This window comes from Scophthalmus maximus, chromosome 10 (assembly GCF_022379125.1).
Source record: "Scophthalmus maximus strain ysfricsl-2021 chromosome 10, ASM2237912v1, whole genome shotgun sequence".
Classification (NCBI taxonomy): Eukaryota; Metazoa; Chordata; class Actinopteri; order Pleuronectiformes; family Scophthalmidae; genus Scophthalmus; species Scophthalmus maximus.
Window position 1 is genome coordinate 143,066 of NC_061524.1, and position 15,509 is coordinate 158,574.

The 15,509-nt window shown below is 47.4% G+C and overlaps 1 protein-coding gene across 1 annotated transcript; it reads right to left on the minus strand.

Annotated features, from left to right (window-relative positions):
• Positions 1 to 1,264: 1,264 nt before the first annotated feature.
• Positions 1,265 to 15,491, minus strand: si:dkeyp-121d4.3. The gene is made up of 21 exons (XM_035606816.2): positions 14,596 to 15,491; positions 14,425 to 14,475; positions 13,987 to 14,147; positions 13,874 to 13,916; positions 13,667 to 13,792; positions 13,460 to 13,564; positions 13,170 to 13,388; positions 12,890 to 13,036; positions 12,499 to 12,726; positions 12,190 to 12,408; positions 11,965 to 12,111; positions 11,650 to 11,883; positions 11,382 to 11,564; positions 11,074 to 11,301; positions 10,796 to 10,900; positions 10,575 to 10,712; positions 10,324 to 10,431; positions 10,047 to 10,084; positions 7,632 to 9,957; positions 7,031 to 7,136; positions 1,265 to 2,088 (listed from the first exon to the last, which is right to left on the minus strand). The coding sequence occupies exons 1-21, from the start codon at positions 15,235 to 15,237 to the stop codon at positions 1,472 to 1,474; spliced, it is 6,171 nt and encodes a 2,056-aa protein (XP_035462709.2). The 5' UTR covers positions 15,238 to 15,491; the 3' UTR covers positions 1,265 to 1,471.
• Between the last annotated feature and the right edge of the window lie 18 nt (positions 15,492 to 15,509).

The window sequence follows — 15,509 nt, forward strand, 5'->3', positions numbered from 1 at the left end:
GTTCATCGTTTAACCAGGATTAAATGATAAGGTCAACGTGAATTTTTTCATACTTTATTTACAACCTGCAACAAAACTGATGTTTGGTGATTCATCAGTGACAAAACAGGTTCCAGATGAAGCACGTGGAATGATTTTCAATCTTCTGTCACCGAGTAACGATTCTAGTTTCATCATCAACTGGTCCGGATCCCGACACCTGAAAGAACAGGTACATCATACACCATGATCCTGACGGTCAGGGAGGCAGATTAAACTGATATAAAGTCTGTATCATTTGGCTTGATGGCAAATGAGTTTCCTCACTCAGGATAAATAAATCTTTCTAATCTATGAATTGTTCTGAATAATGTAGAAGCAGAATGTGTACGGATTGTAAGTGATGTGAACAATATCTTGTTGATGCTAAAAATAATCATGCTGGCGGCGATGTGTCCTTGATGTGGACAATTGAACATTTGACACCTCAGGCCTGTTCCGTAGACAGTGGGATGATGAGAACTGTTCACCCATATGCACTTTGATTCGTCCTCGTGTTGTTCTGTGAACCAAATATGGAAATAAACATCTCCCGCTGAAACTGCTCATCGGCCTCCATCTTTCTGCAAACCTTCTGATACCTGTAAATTCCAACAACAGATTTCAAGCCTGATCCATTTTGAAATATTGTGGCCCGTTGTTTTAAAATGTAAGTAAGATGTAAAACAGATTCTGAGAGAAACGAGTAGAGTCTCATGTGGGAGGGATGATATTTTAACAATTCTGTTCGTGTATCACTTTCCAATTTCTACTTGCGAACCCGTTGGTGAGTTTGTTTAAAATCATACCTCGTGACAAGCGGAGACTTTCAGGACAAACCTTGGTCACTTCCTGTTGCAGCCCAACTTCGACCTTCTCAGGCCGAGCAGCAATCTGGTCTTCAGATGGAGGCTGTGACACACACAAGCTGCTTTCATGCACCAGAACCAGAATCTTTAGACACCGACCGGAGCAGCTGGTGTGAATCAGCTGAACTGGACATTAAATGAACTTCCAAGTCCATGAAACCAGTCGACACTGGACCCAAAGATGTCATGAGTATGTTCATTAGCTTGTTGCTGTTCCAGTGTTCACAGGTTGATCAGACATGGTACTAATATACTAACCTGTAACCTGGTCTCATTGATTTTCACATTTACCTGCAACTGTAACAAATAACAGCATGTGTTGGATCGTTTATTATCTTAAACAATCAGATCATTAAAGACTTGGGGTCAACGACAGATCAGCTGATTGAGTTTATTGTTTGGAGTAAGACAAACAAGGATCAACAGTGAGCGTTTAGGTCCTACACAACTAGCTAAAGATAAAACTACAAACATGTGACCATGTTTTAAGAATGTGAACGTTCTTTGCAGTAACTTGAATCAATGCATCTTTCTAGCTATCATTAGAAATAAAACATAAAAACGACAAAATAACTGATACGATCTTAACTGTTCTCAGAGGCCTTGTTCACCTCCATCTCCCACTTCTCCAGGAAATCTTGAAGGTTGAGATTGAAGACGTCGATGCCTTTGGGGGACAGGTGGACGCCGTCATTTCGGTAAAGGCCTGTGTTCGCACCGCACCGAATGTTGTCGTGTGTGAGCGAAGTACCGCCGAGCTCTGAGATGATGTTCTGGATCCTGCGATTCACAGTGGTTCGGACCAGATCGACTTCGTGGCTGTCGGCCGAGTGGCGCCACGCTCTCCGAGGGAGGATGTTAGACCACACGAGGATGCACTGTGGGAAGATACTCCTCATGGAGGTCAGGTCCTTCTTGACGGACGCCAGCAGGTCGGTGGGGCTGTCAGTACTCAGGTCGTTGCCGCCGAGGTGCATGATGAGGACGTCCGGGTTGGGCCAAGTGACCTTTAACTGGTGGAGCTGGGGCAGGAGCTGGGACCATGTCATGCCCTGCGTGCCCTTCCACCAGATGGCCACCTTGCTGAGGTCCATGCCCAGCTGCATACCTACCTCCGGACATTTGGCTCGGGACTCGGCCCAGTACACCAGCGAATGACCACAAATCCAGACATTCCTGGGCTCGCTGCACATCGGTTTGCCTGGAAATTTCAACACAACACTTTAGTTAGACAAAAAGCCCTAAGAATCTTTTGCACAAGGGGATCCAAAAACTGCCTCCCACACTGGACCTCTGAGGACCTCTAGGACTGTACATTAGTCCTTCAGCTGGTTTCACTAAGACCCGTCTGGCTGGTCTGTAGACCGTGGCCAGGATTTGTTTTGTTCTTAAATTTAATGCCATCAATCAACACAGTGACACAAAAATTCAATTTTTTTTCCCGCAAATCCACTGTGGTTTTGAACAATGGACTCTAGACATCTCGTTGACCTCCGACTACTGAACTAAACAGTTTGTCTTCATGAAACCAGCCCAAGATTTTTACAGGCTACTAATATTTACCATTATTTAATATCCCGTCACTCTGGACATTTCTGTCTTGTACCTTGTTGCTGCTTTGAGACATTTATATTCTTCATGAAACTTCAGAGCATCTTCTCATTTTAGTTTTTATCTCATTGACTAAAGACATAATCACTGCATCAGAAAAGGTTTAATCATCAGGTTTGAATGTTTTGAATCCAAAACGCACTAAGAAACCAAAAATGTTAAATATCTGAATCTTTAAAAACATCTAAGCACCCTATTTATTTTGATGTAATTATTTTAGTTTTATTGACGAAAGAAAATTATGTTAGTTCTCAAAAGAATCTGAGATCAAAGTAATCACCTACCTTCACTGTCAAGACAAAATTCTGCCAAGTAAAAACTTTTCCTTTTCATTTTAAACCTTCTTAGCACTATAAAATAAAACAGGTATGATTAAATAATGAACATTTAAAAAACTCTGTATGACACTTAGCTGCTGGTGAATCATCTCCCTAGCTAAATGCTAGACCAATGTATGTACAAACTCAACCGTCAATATTGGCTGTGCATGAAAACATAACATGCAACATAAGTGCCTGTTATGATATTATATACAGTTACAATACTTTGACCTCTAACCAGCATCGTTCCAGGTGAATTCAGGTCCAGTATTTCGTTTAGAGAAAGGAAGTGAAACTGTGTGCTGGGTTGAACCAGAAGCATCTCTGTAGCTCACAGATTTAAAAATGATCATGAGGGTAAAGTTTAAAGAACCGGCCAGTTGAAGATGCTGGTGGACGGACTGAGTGTTAGAAGAGTTGATTAAATGGACTAAGATTTTTAAAAGATTATTTTCTTTAAATTATCTTATTATTTTTTACCACTTTCCATTCCTGCTCTGACTCCACACTGGACCTCATCTTCTCCACTTTGGTCTGAACCAAACTAATCGGATCTGCGGGGTCGTCCAGGACTGTGGACGTTACCTGAGCAGCAGATCTGAATGTAACGATGAGACTCACTGTGTGACAGAGACCACCACACAAACATGAGTGACAGATGGCCTCCTGTCATTCGGGCGATTGAACTGCAGCGAGTAAAGACCGACGGAGACGTGACACTTTGCCGATTCAACGACTGAACAAAAGCAACAAAAACATCCAGATAAATTGTGTTGTTTAGAACGTCTTGCTATGAACCTCGAATAACTTAATGTTTTGAGGCGCCTCAATCCTCAGATCAAGTTCAGGTCTAATCTGGTCTAAACCCAGTTGCAGCTGCTCAGTGCGAAATGTTAACATCACTCACAAACCAGTGAAAACGACCTCAGAACAAAGGTTAACGTTTGTTTCACAGAATAAAACGAGGGGCCAGCTCACAGCCCAGGACTTAACTTATTAACAACACAATAAATTTAACTTGTGCAGACTCTTATATTAATTAATAACCACTGTGACATTCATTGATGTTAGGAACAGAATTGACCACTTACCGTGTTGATGAGACTACCAGTAAGTCGAGTCTGAAATTGCTAAAGCAAACGATATCCAGCTGACCCCTACATGATGTTACATCTCTCTACATTAGCTTCCTAACGTAACGTAGATGTTTCAGACTGTGGAAAGCTTATGGCCCCAGTTTACAGGTAATAAATCTAAACACCAAAGTGAGACGGCAAAGCCTATTAAAAATAAAATTAGCTTGAACAAGATACAACTTAATATTACCAAACCACATTCTTTGAATAATCAGCATGCCACTCACAATCTCTATCTGATGCTGATAGGAGCAGAGTTAATCACAGATGACACCTAGGTTACAGTAAGAGCCCTCCCTGTAGCTGAGTTCAAACTTACTGTATATATACACTAGTTGAAATTTTTGCTTGGTACTGTATAAGTTCAGCTGGGAAACAACGTCAGTGATGCAGGAATGTACTTGGACACGCCCACGTTACCGTCATCACCTACCGTGATTCGATGACTAGTTCGGCCTTGTGTTAATCAACTTGTTGACGAGAACAACAGAAGAACAGAAACTGGTGACCACTGGTGGTCATCAGCCAGGGAAACATTAACTGTGGGACCGAATTTAAGATTGAAGAAATTTTCTTAACATGTTTAAATTACTTTCACTGCATATTAATCAGGAAGGATTTACAATGCGTGGTATCATTTCCAAGAAGTCTTTTCTAATTGTTGGATAATACATCTACCGTCAGCTAAATTTGAGACACACAAAATTGATCAAACTTGACTTACCCTGAACAGCTTTACTGGTTCAAACACTCACCAAAGGAAACGCAATATTCTTTATATTCGATGTACAACACAAAAAATTCCGTAGACATTAAAAAAATGAAACCTCTGAAAAATTTGACTAAGTGGCAATGAAACATCTACATGAGGTTGAAAAGAGCCTAAAGCCGAGTGAGTCCTGGACTAGACGAGCTCATGATGCAGTCATGCTGCAAAGAACATAACTAACTAGTTGACAAGCACGGCTAGCCAACTTTATGTAGAAACAAGTAGTACCCTCATAGTACTACATACCGAGTGCTACCTCTCAGTACTACGATTGGAAGTACAGACGGAGTAGATATTGTGGTTCGTCTTCCATCTTGTTCTTCCTAAAATGTCGATCGGTGAAGCTGACGGCGATTTCTAGGTTATCGTAAAGAAAGATGTGAAACATCCGTCTATCGATCAACAGATCAAATCCAAACGTAGAACTTTCATGTTGGCTAGCTGTACTGTGTTTACACTCAGAGGTCACCTTTAAAATACAACTAGTTAGAAGTTGACAGAAAGAAAAGCTTCAGAACGTCCGTTAGCCTCTTCCTCAACTTAAACCCACAGTATCCACCAGCCGGCAGCAGTAGAGTTAAAGATGCTTCTTCAGTTCTACAATAAGGATTGACAGGATTTGATTGTCTTGCAGGTCTACCCGGCCTCTTCCGGAAGAGGTGTGATCTTTACATACTGAGGTCAGTGGTCTCTAAGCTTGGAGACAACCCAACTTTATTAATATGACATACAACAAACAAGCACAAGGAGACCCAGCTTGCATCAGTAGGTTCAGATTTACTTACTTCTTTTAGTCAGATTAAATGATCTCGTACCAATGTGGCTTCACCTTGTCTTCATCTCTTCACTGAAACAAGGCAAAGATGAAACTGTCTTCTTTACTTTGGTGATGTTCTGATTCTGAATACGTCTTAAAATTATCCGTCACCTTGGTGGACGAGGATGTGGACTGTCCCGCTGCACGTATGAGGCTCAACGTTGTTCGATGGAGGCAAAGTTGGAAGCAAACTATTGAAGTGACCAATGAGTGTAACTCTATTTAAGCTGGAGACTGTAAACCCAAACCTGGAATAACGACCTCATGTGAAAACATCACTGTCTAGCTAACTACTAGAGCTAGATATCAAAGGTCTTTTTGGAACTGACTGGAAAACTGTAAGATACTCAAGTTGGTATCAAACACTTGGTAAACTCATAGTTTTGTTTACTTACACTTCAAATAAAGTATAAAAAATATATAGTATTTATCTAAAGTATTTTATCTGCTTCAGTATTGAACATTTACAAACCAAACTTGATCTTACTGAAAACATGTCTTAACTTCTTGACCTCTCATAAGCTCATCTAACTGTACAATGGTTGTTGGAGACAAATGCGTTTCTTTAAAAGATAGACACCAACAGAATCATTGTATGAATAGGAAAAACATGTTACGTTGTGAAGCTGGGATTGTAGTTGCCTTCTTTTCTTGATCTTGGCTCGGCTACCAAGCTCGGCCGACTGACTTTAGCAGCAGAAGAACAACTGACCTCTTTAACACTGAAGTACACCGAACACATCTAGTTAATCTTAGCTTCATGGCTGTGTCAAGGTGCAGCAGTATCTGTGCCAAAGCTCGATTTTTAGACCACAAGTTCCACTGTAGCTGACTGCAAACATGTTGGTGCTACTGGCGGAGCTCAAGAGCTGCTGAACAAACGTACATTAGCGAAGCCATATTCAGGATAAACGTTGCTGTGGACACCGATCTCTATCACAACGGGAAAAAAGACGTCTTGATATTTCTTAGGACATCCATGTGGTGTTGCGGAGTCAAATCCTTTTCTGAATTCTACATCCGTTGCTACCTTGGTGGAATCTCTGATGAGAAGTCTGCGTCGCGAGCAAAGTATAAATCTAGCTCAGCACAAGACAGGTCTCTATAATCAGGCCTAACTGGGTTAATTAGGCCTTTTTAATCACAGGGCTCTTCCATTAAATTTTGATTAAAAGTAGCAATACTTTCATCATGTTATAAAATATTATCTCCTTAACATTTCAACAACGTCCGTCTTCGGTACTGTGGTTATTCGACTCTGAGCTTCTTGTTAAAGCCTGAATAACTAAATCTATTTGATCCTTTCTTACCTACCTAGGTAAAGAAAAAGTTATATGTGACATGCAGATGAAAAAATAACTTGAAAATGTATTTACATCTTTGACACATGCCGAAAACATTACCTTACTTATTGTTAAAATCACAAATGTATGTAATTCAAAGATTGCTAGTTTGGTTTAATGTCTATCTAATTGAAAAAGCTCTGATACCTGGGGAGACCAGCGTGCCGTCCTTGTTCCTCTCTTTCTTGCGGGCTAGCATCTCCTGGAACTGCTGCTCCCTTTTCTCCAAAACCCTCTGGTTATACAAATCCAACTGCAACATAAACACAGAAACTTTGTCAAGTTTAAACTGTCTGTCAAGATTAAGGCTGCTCCCAACCAAAACGTTTCACAGTCGAGTGGTAATGGAAAATGGCTTTCCTCAAAGTGCTCGCCCATCCATCCACACTCATCTGTGATGAATTCAACAACACTTCCTCCAGAGTAGGGATGCACGATATGGATTTTTTTAGCCGATATTGATAGTCGATATTTACCGGCTTCTCATCGCCGATACCGATAACGGATAATAATTTCACATTTTTGTATTTTAAAAATGAGTTCATAACTTGTTTATGCACCCCTGAAGGTAAAAAGGCTCAGATGTAGTGAGCCAATATGAATTATTTAACATCCCTATCCCTTAACATTTGACATCCCTATTGTTAACACAACAAAAACAAAAAACAAAATAAAAAGTCTTTACTCCGCCAACAAGTCCCACTGCTGGTCTTTCTTCAGAACATCTACCAGTAGGGTTTGATCATACCTTCTCCTTCTGCTTTGCCTTGACACCCTCGTCCGTCTCTGCTGAGGCCTGAGGACTGGAGGATGATGGCGACTCTGTGGGTAAACTGAACTGGACTGATTTAGCTGGTTTGAGAGATTTAACTGTCTCTATGACCTTCAGGCATCTGGCCACTGTCGTAGAGATGGAAGACTGGCCGTCACTAGCAGGACTCAATGTTACTGGTGTTGATGATAGTGGAATCTGTGTTGCGGTGGCAGTGGCTAAAGGCTGCAGAGGATAGGAGTCAGGAGATTGAGCTTTAGGGGGCTGGCCAATGAAAGGAAAGACTGCATGACTGGAGGGTGGAGTGAAAAGAGGTTGTGCAGAAGGGCGCCGTGGTGGAGGTCCGGGAGGAGGACCAGGTGGAGGGCCCGGAGGAAAGCCAAATCTCTGGGGTGGTTGACCAGCTGTTGGAGTTCCCGTGTCGGGGGTTGTGGAGCTCTGTTCCGGAGGATAGTGGGCGGTGACGCCAAGGGGCCAGTTGACAGGCACAGGTGGACGTTGGTACTGAGCAGGCGGGGGCCCAGGGGGTGGTTTCGGGGAAGTAGTTGAGGGGGTAGTCCCCATTGTCTTGGTAAGAATGTGTAGCTGTTGTGCCTTCTTTAGTGCCTCCAACTCCTGCTGGTCCAGGAATTCTTCATACTCTGACACAGCTTTATGTCTGCTGAGCGGCTCCACACTGGGGGACCTGACCGGGGAAGGGGTATGAAAGTGATCCGATTCAATAGAGCCTGTTCTACATGTTCGCAGTTCTTCTCTTGCGGATGACAAAGTCTCTCTTTCTGTAGATGAGCACTTTGGGCTGTACATTTTCTCCTGAGCTCGGCTCGCCAGTTTGGACATGTCTCCTGTACTCAGCTTCAGGCCAATTGTACGGAGTAGACTCTGGATCTTGTCGTAGGGTTCTGTCTTGCAGTTTCGTTCCTCGCTTATTCTCTCTGCTGAGGACCGTTTAGGGATTAGTTGTTTCCTCTCCTCTTCTGGAGCTCCACTGCTGCTGGGTTGCACTTGAGCCAATCCCACAATCCGAGAGAACCCCCCACCATCTCGAAGTGCCCGCTCATGAGGCAGTAGGTCATCATTGACAAGAACCGGCTCTGATTTCTTTTCAGCATCCACCTTTTTGCTAAGCATGTCAAGGAAACGGTGCAGGGGTGGTTTCTCAGCTAGAGGTGACTGACGTGGTGTTGTCTTCAGTCTGGGAGATGGGCTTCTAGGAGGCGGTTCTGTGGGAGAAAGAGGTCTGAAAGGGGGTTGGGAAGACGAAGTGATGACAGAATGAGTCAAGGAGGGTTGGGTGGAGGCAGCTGACTGTGCAGAAAGTGCTGTCCCATGGGGTTCTGGAGACTGGCTCTCTTTGACAGGGTGATAGGGATCATTGTAAGGCCGGTCCCCGTGTGCTGGGTCATAGTAGCGATCCTCAGTGGGTTCATCGTAAACATCGTAGCGATCAGTGTAACGTTGGCTGGCAGTTGGAGGACCACCGTAGGGAGGGTCACCATAAGTCTGACTTTCATAAGCACGGTCAGCGTAAGGGCGATCAGCGCCGGGGCGGCTGGTGTACGGATCACCATACATGTACCGCTGATCTTGGTAAGGACTGTATGCTCGATCATAATAAGGATCATCATAGGGTGGACGAGGACGATGGTGGTACTCGGGTCTTTCGGGTCGTTTCTTCAGGATGGACCGGACTGGTTTGTACTCAGCGAGCGGCATAGCGATCCGGCCATGGTCGTAGTCTATGCAGGTACTTTGTCCAGGGTCCAGGCCTCTGGGGTCAACCAGTGACTTTTTGTAGGCAATCATCTCGTTCAGCTCCTCCAGCTCCCGCTTCTTCCTCGCCAGCTCGTCATCTACGACTCCACGTCTGGGAGGAGGGGGGCTCGGTTCCCTCCTCCTCTTGTGACTTTCTTCATGGTCTCTGCTGGTCTTGCTTCTCTTCCTGGAGGCCACATCCTTGTTCCTGTCCCTGCTCCTGCTTCGACTCCTGCTGGAGCTCTTGCTTCGGCTTCTGCTGCAGCTCTTACTGCGACTCCTGCTGCGCCTGCGCGACCTCTCATCGCTTCGCCTGTACCTGCTGACTTTATGGTCACGGTCAGTGCTACTGCTGCGTCTGCTTTTGATGATACGTCCAAACTGATCTCTGGCTGGACTCCTGCTCCTGCTCCTACTTTTACTCCGGCTGCGACCATGTCTACGCCGAGTGGCACCGTAATCTCGTCTGCTGAGACTGGACTTACTGTCCTTGGCTCTCAGACTCTTCACCACTGCCTTCATTTTGTCCATCTCTGGTTTGTCCATCCTGAAATATGCATTTAAGTAAAGACATATTACAGACGGCTTCCACTTATTCTTCTAAATAAATGAAGAATAAAAGAATGGATAACTCACTCAGTCTCTTCTGAAGCTTTGCTCAGCTTTATGGTCATCTACCAGAGGACAACACGTATTATACAACGTTAGAAAAACTGTTGACTAACTTATTGTTTTTGTTAATTTAGGTCAAAGCACAGGTTTGCTTAACTGAAACTACATGGAGGTTGTGTTAATTTAGTACAAATATTCAACAGACTGGATTTCGTATGAATTCTGTTCTTGTACACGTGGAGTCCAGTAAAACGAATCAACAACAGAACCAGCAGCGTTCACGCTTCCAAAAACTGCGTACTTTTCCTTTGGTTGCTGCGACTCCGCCGAGTTTCCGAACTGGGAGGAAAATGCTCTCGGTGAAGCGCTTGATCCTGATGGCCTGGCTCCCTCCCTCTGCCGTCTCGTGCTGGGACAAACAATAACAGACGGTTTAGTTTTCACTATGAAAGATAAAATACATTAGAAGACGACCAATTAGACGAGTACCAGACTTGAATCGGGGTTCTGTTCAGGTTCATGTCTGGCCCACGTCAGCTGAGGACGACTTACCGGGACGACGCTGAAGTCGACCTTCTCGTTCAGCTCCAACTTCTTCTTCTCGATCACCTCCGACATAGAGAAGAAGAGCTGCGGGTTCTGGCTGCACTTGATGAGTCCGGAGTCTTTGGAGAACTCAATGACGATTCCCTGGTGAGAACAACGAGGATCAGAATAAACAAAAAAAACAGCTGCGAGTCAGAATCCTGCGACCGGACAGTTCAGAGTCTCACATGTCGACGCTGTTCAGTTGACTCTTCGAAGGAATCGTGGAGGATTTCAACGAAGGTCGCCCGCTCCTCTTTGGTCTCTCGGTTGGTGGCGATGTTGAAACGAACCTGCGAGGATCAGACAGAAACTTTACCTCATGAAAAATGAGTCAACAGGAAAAATTAAATCTCCATCAGCAACCGGGAAATGACAGACAGACAGAGAGACAGACAGAAGGACATTATGACCGACCACCTGTCACATGACGTCGAGCCCCGGTGGCTGCTGGGAAGCCTCTCACCTTGTCTCCGTGCAGCATGGTGGCGGCGGTCAGCAGGTCTCTGGGGCTGAAGGGAAGCTGTTTCTGTTGACCGTCGACCGTCATCACCAGTCGGCCCATCTCCGGATCCGGCCTGACTCCGCCCCTGGGGGCAGCCGGCTCCTCCTTCTTTACCTCCTTCACCGCCCCCTGTTCTCCTTCCACATCTCGCTTCTCTTCTTCATCCATCTTCTCCACTTTGATTTTCACCTGCAACACGAAAAAAATCTGTCAAGGCCATATTATCTACATCCTAACAGACGAGTCCAGGACAGGTTGTTTTCTTCTACCTGTCCCAGGAGAACCTGTGCATCCTCAGAAGCTCCGCCTCCCCTCGGCCCCTCCTCCGCCTCCTTCTTCACCTCCTTGCGAGGATGCTTGGAGATGGCCTTGAGGACGGTGCCCTGGAACCGCTCCTTGCTGATGTCGTCCATGGATCCTGGATGTCTGGTGGTGAAGCCAAGCGGCGTCCACTGCCAAGACGGGAGTTTGTTTCTTTCACATCTGAACCGACTCATCAAACTCAATCAACTGAATCCTGACAACTCGTCTCCTCACCTTGTCCTTGGCGGCCGCCAACGCTGCCGCTGCCTCCTCCTTCTTCCTCTCTGCCTCCCTCTCTCGCTCCTCCTCCTCCTTATTCTTCCTCTCCTCCTCCTCCGTCTTCTTCCTCTTCTCTTCCTCCGCCTTCTTCTTCTTCTCCTCCTCCTCCCGTTTCTTCTGCTCCTCCAGGATCTGGTCCTCCACCCTCTTCATCCTCCGTAGCCTGATCGCTCTCTTCTTCGACTCCACCTGCGGAGACACAGAGTGACCTTGTCACTTCCTGTTGTTGGCGGCGGCCGAGCCGTCGGGTCGGGTCAAAACCAGACTCACCGTGGTCAGGGTGAACTCCACCTGCTTGTGGATGTCGCCTCCGTTGAACTCGGTGTCGCTGAAGTTCTCGCAGACGTCGAAGGGAAGCTCGCCGTGGTCGTCGGAGATGACGATGCCTTCGTCGGCGCCGAGAACAGTGATGATGCCCTGAAACGGAACACGGATCAGTAAACGGATTACAGATGATCAGATCGATCAGATTACAGACGATCAGTCAGCCGTTACCAGCTCTCTGGTCTCTTTGGTGTAGCAGAAGGTGAAGGGGATCTTGGGTTTGATGTTCGCCGCCCTCTTCTTCCCAGTCGTCCGGTCGATCAGCAGGTTGATCAACACGTGGTCGTTCTTCAGCAGCGTCACACCACAGTCCCGGTGGTCAAAGGTCACGTTGGTCTTAAAGGGGCCGATGTTGGCGTGGATCTGACCCGGGAAGCCGACCATGAAGGGCTTGGGAAAGGGAAGGGGAGGATTAACAACTGATCAGTTGTAATGTGTTGTAGTTGTTGTTGTTGTTGTGTCGTCGTGTTGTTGTGTTACCGTGGGCTCGATGATTGGCTGACTGACGATGCCCTCGTACAGCTCTGTGTCCAGTCTCATGTTGACGTCCAGAGGGGTGTTCGATTTCCCTCTGTGCGACTTGGATGCCGCCTCGTCTGCGACGCCGTTGGTGTCCCCGCTCTCGGTTTCCTCTGTGGCGTTGGAGAGCGTCAGGAGGAGCGGCTCCTTCAGACGCCGGATCCTGATCGCTCGCTTCCCTGACATCAGCTGACGACAGGAAGGACACGTTACGACAAACATTCCATGATTCCTCAACATGAGTCACAACTTAAATATAGTTTTAAATCACTGGTTCCACCTTTAAAGGGAATATTATCAATATATTTAACACTGTAATCTGATCCTGTAGAAGTAATCTGGTCAGGGTTACCGTGGCGACTGTGAACTCCACCTCCACGTTCACGTCCTCGTCTGTGAACTCGACTTCGCTGAAGTTTTCTTTGACGTCAAAGGGAAGTTCACCAAGTTCAACCGACTTGATGACGCCTCTGTCGTCGCTCAGGCTGGTGATGATGCCCTGAGGGCAGAAAGCAGAACCGGGTTAGAGAGGGGAACTGGGTCAGTGAGGAGAACCGGGTCAGTGAGGTTCTGGTGGTTGTGGTCAGAGAGGTTCTGGTTGTTCAGGTCAGTGAGGTGGTTCTGGTTCTGACCTGCTGCCGGGCCTCCTCCGTGTGGCTGAAGGTGGCAGGGATCTGTGGTTTGATGTTCGTGGCCCGTTTTTTCTCGGACACAATGTCCGTCAGCAGGTTGATGAGGACGTGGTCGTTCCTCAGCAGCGTCACTGAACTGTCCTTCCTGTCGAATGGCACGTTGGTCCTCAGGAGCCCGATGTTCACGACCACCTGACCATGGAACTGACGCTCGCCGCGCTGCGAAATAACAAACCCGCGGGTCAGAACCAGGAGACAGCGCAGGATGAGCAGATGAAACGTGAACTGACCTGCGGCTCCACGATGGGCTGACTGACAATCGCCTCGTAGATCTCCGGGTCCACGTTCTCCGTCCCGCCCGGAGCCACTTTGACATCCGTCGCGATCTGACTGTTCTGCTCACAAACACACACACGGGTTCAAATCAAACCTGAGACATTGTTCTTCTGGTTCTGTGTGAAGGAGACAGATCAGAACACGTGTGGATCAGTTCTCACCATCTCCTTGCAGCCAGTGAAGTGAACTCTGACCCCGGGGGTCATGGCCTTAGGGTTCCCAAAGAAGGCGTCGAATCTGAAGGTGAACTTCTCCAAGTCTTCTCTCTCGATGTAGCCGAACGTCGGCTGATCGGAGACAGAAAAACGATCAGTATATTGATAATCAATGACTCACGTGTTGAAAGTTCTGGTTCTGCTGGTTCTCACCCCGATGAAGGAGATGATCCCAGTGGACCGACCCGGAGGAGGCCTGAGGACACAGAACATGAGGGTCACACCTGAGACACCTGAACTCGTCCGTCACAAACCAAACCACTCACTTCTCATATGTGCGTTTTCCCAGCAGGCCCATGGCCTTGGCGGGTTCGGGTTTGGGTTTTGGGGCTGGGTCAGCTGTTCTGGGGACAGAATCCTCCTCTGTGGGGGTTTTACTGTCTCCTGGAGTCGACTCAGGGACCGGAGCTGAAATCAGCGCTTTGATCTGATGAACAAATGAGTATTGATATAGACAGAGATTTTTTAAATATCGTGATATATATTGTGTATCGTGATATAACAAAAATATTATATTATCATATATAATATATTATTTATAGGCCATATCGCCCAGCCCTATCTTGACAAAACTAAAATCATAACTATCAGTATTTCTCGTTGAACATCGTCATCAATCAGTAATTATTGATCAGAATTTAATGATTTTTTTAAATTCAGAAGCTTCATGTGGACATTTCCTCCTGAACCTGGTCCGGACTCACCCACTCCGGCTGGTCGGGGGGCGGATTCGGCATCACTTCCTCCACGACCGGCTGAGAGAGAAGTGTCAGTCAGAGATATTCACTAATATTCACTAATATTCACTCAAGCACAGAAATCTGCTTTGGACCAGGTGGAATCAGACGGTTCCGACCCGTCAGGACGCAGCTCACCTCTCCTGACCAGCCGGGAGGGGGGAATGCCGGGAACCCGAACGGAGGGACGGGGGGCACGGCCACCGGGATGAAGGCTGCGGGGTCCGGAGGAGGAATCGCAACAGGTGGAGGAGGCATGACGGGAGCCGGAACAGGAGGCACAGGTCCAGGTGGACCGGCCTCCGGCCCCCACTGCTCTGGGGGGCCTTCGGGACCCCAGCCCGGATGTCCCCAGGGAGGAGGGAGAGGCCGGTCGGGGCCCCAGTCAGTGGGGTGCGGAGGTCTCCAGTCGTCGGGGTGTAGCGGCCTCCAGTCGTCGGGGTGGCGACCCCAGTTCGGAGGAGTCAGCCAGTCGTCGGGATGACGCCCCCAGCCCGGCAGCGGTCCTCTCGGTCCCCAGTCGGGATGCGGAGGCCCCCTCGGACCCCATTCAGGCAGTGGTCCCCATCCTCCGCCCCACTCTTCTGGCGGCAGGGGCCAGCCTCCAGGCGGCGTGGGGCCCCAGCCTCCCGGCGGAGCGGGGCCCCAGCCTCCCGGCGGAGCGGGGCCCCAGCCTCCCGGCGGAGCGGGGCCCCACCCAGGTGGACCCACGTCAAACGGAGGGCCGTCATCGCCTGGCGGTCCCATCGAGGGTGGACCCCGGTTCCTTTTCCGGACCATGGACTCACCGAAGAGAAGCAGCTCCGTGACTGCGTGTCGCCGCCGGGAGTCCGGGGGCGAAGCGGCTACTGAAGCTACCGAGTCGCTGCTCAGTTCAGACAGAAACTCATCGGTTCACTGAGTCTGAACTTCACCACACTCAGAGAAACTAACGACTCGGACGTTTTCTCCTGAAGAAAACAACTTTCATGAGAACTCGGGACAAACAGAACGACGAGCTGCGGCTCCACTTCCTGCTTCCGGTTTCACGGCGGCGGACGAACTAGTTGGTG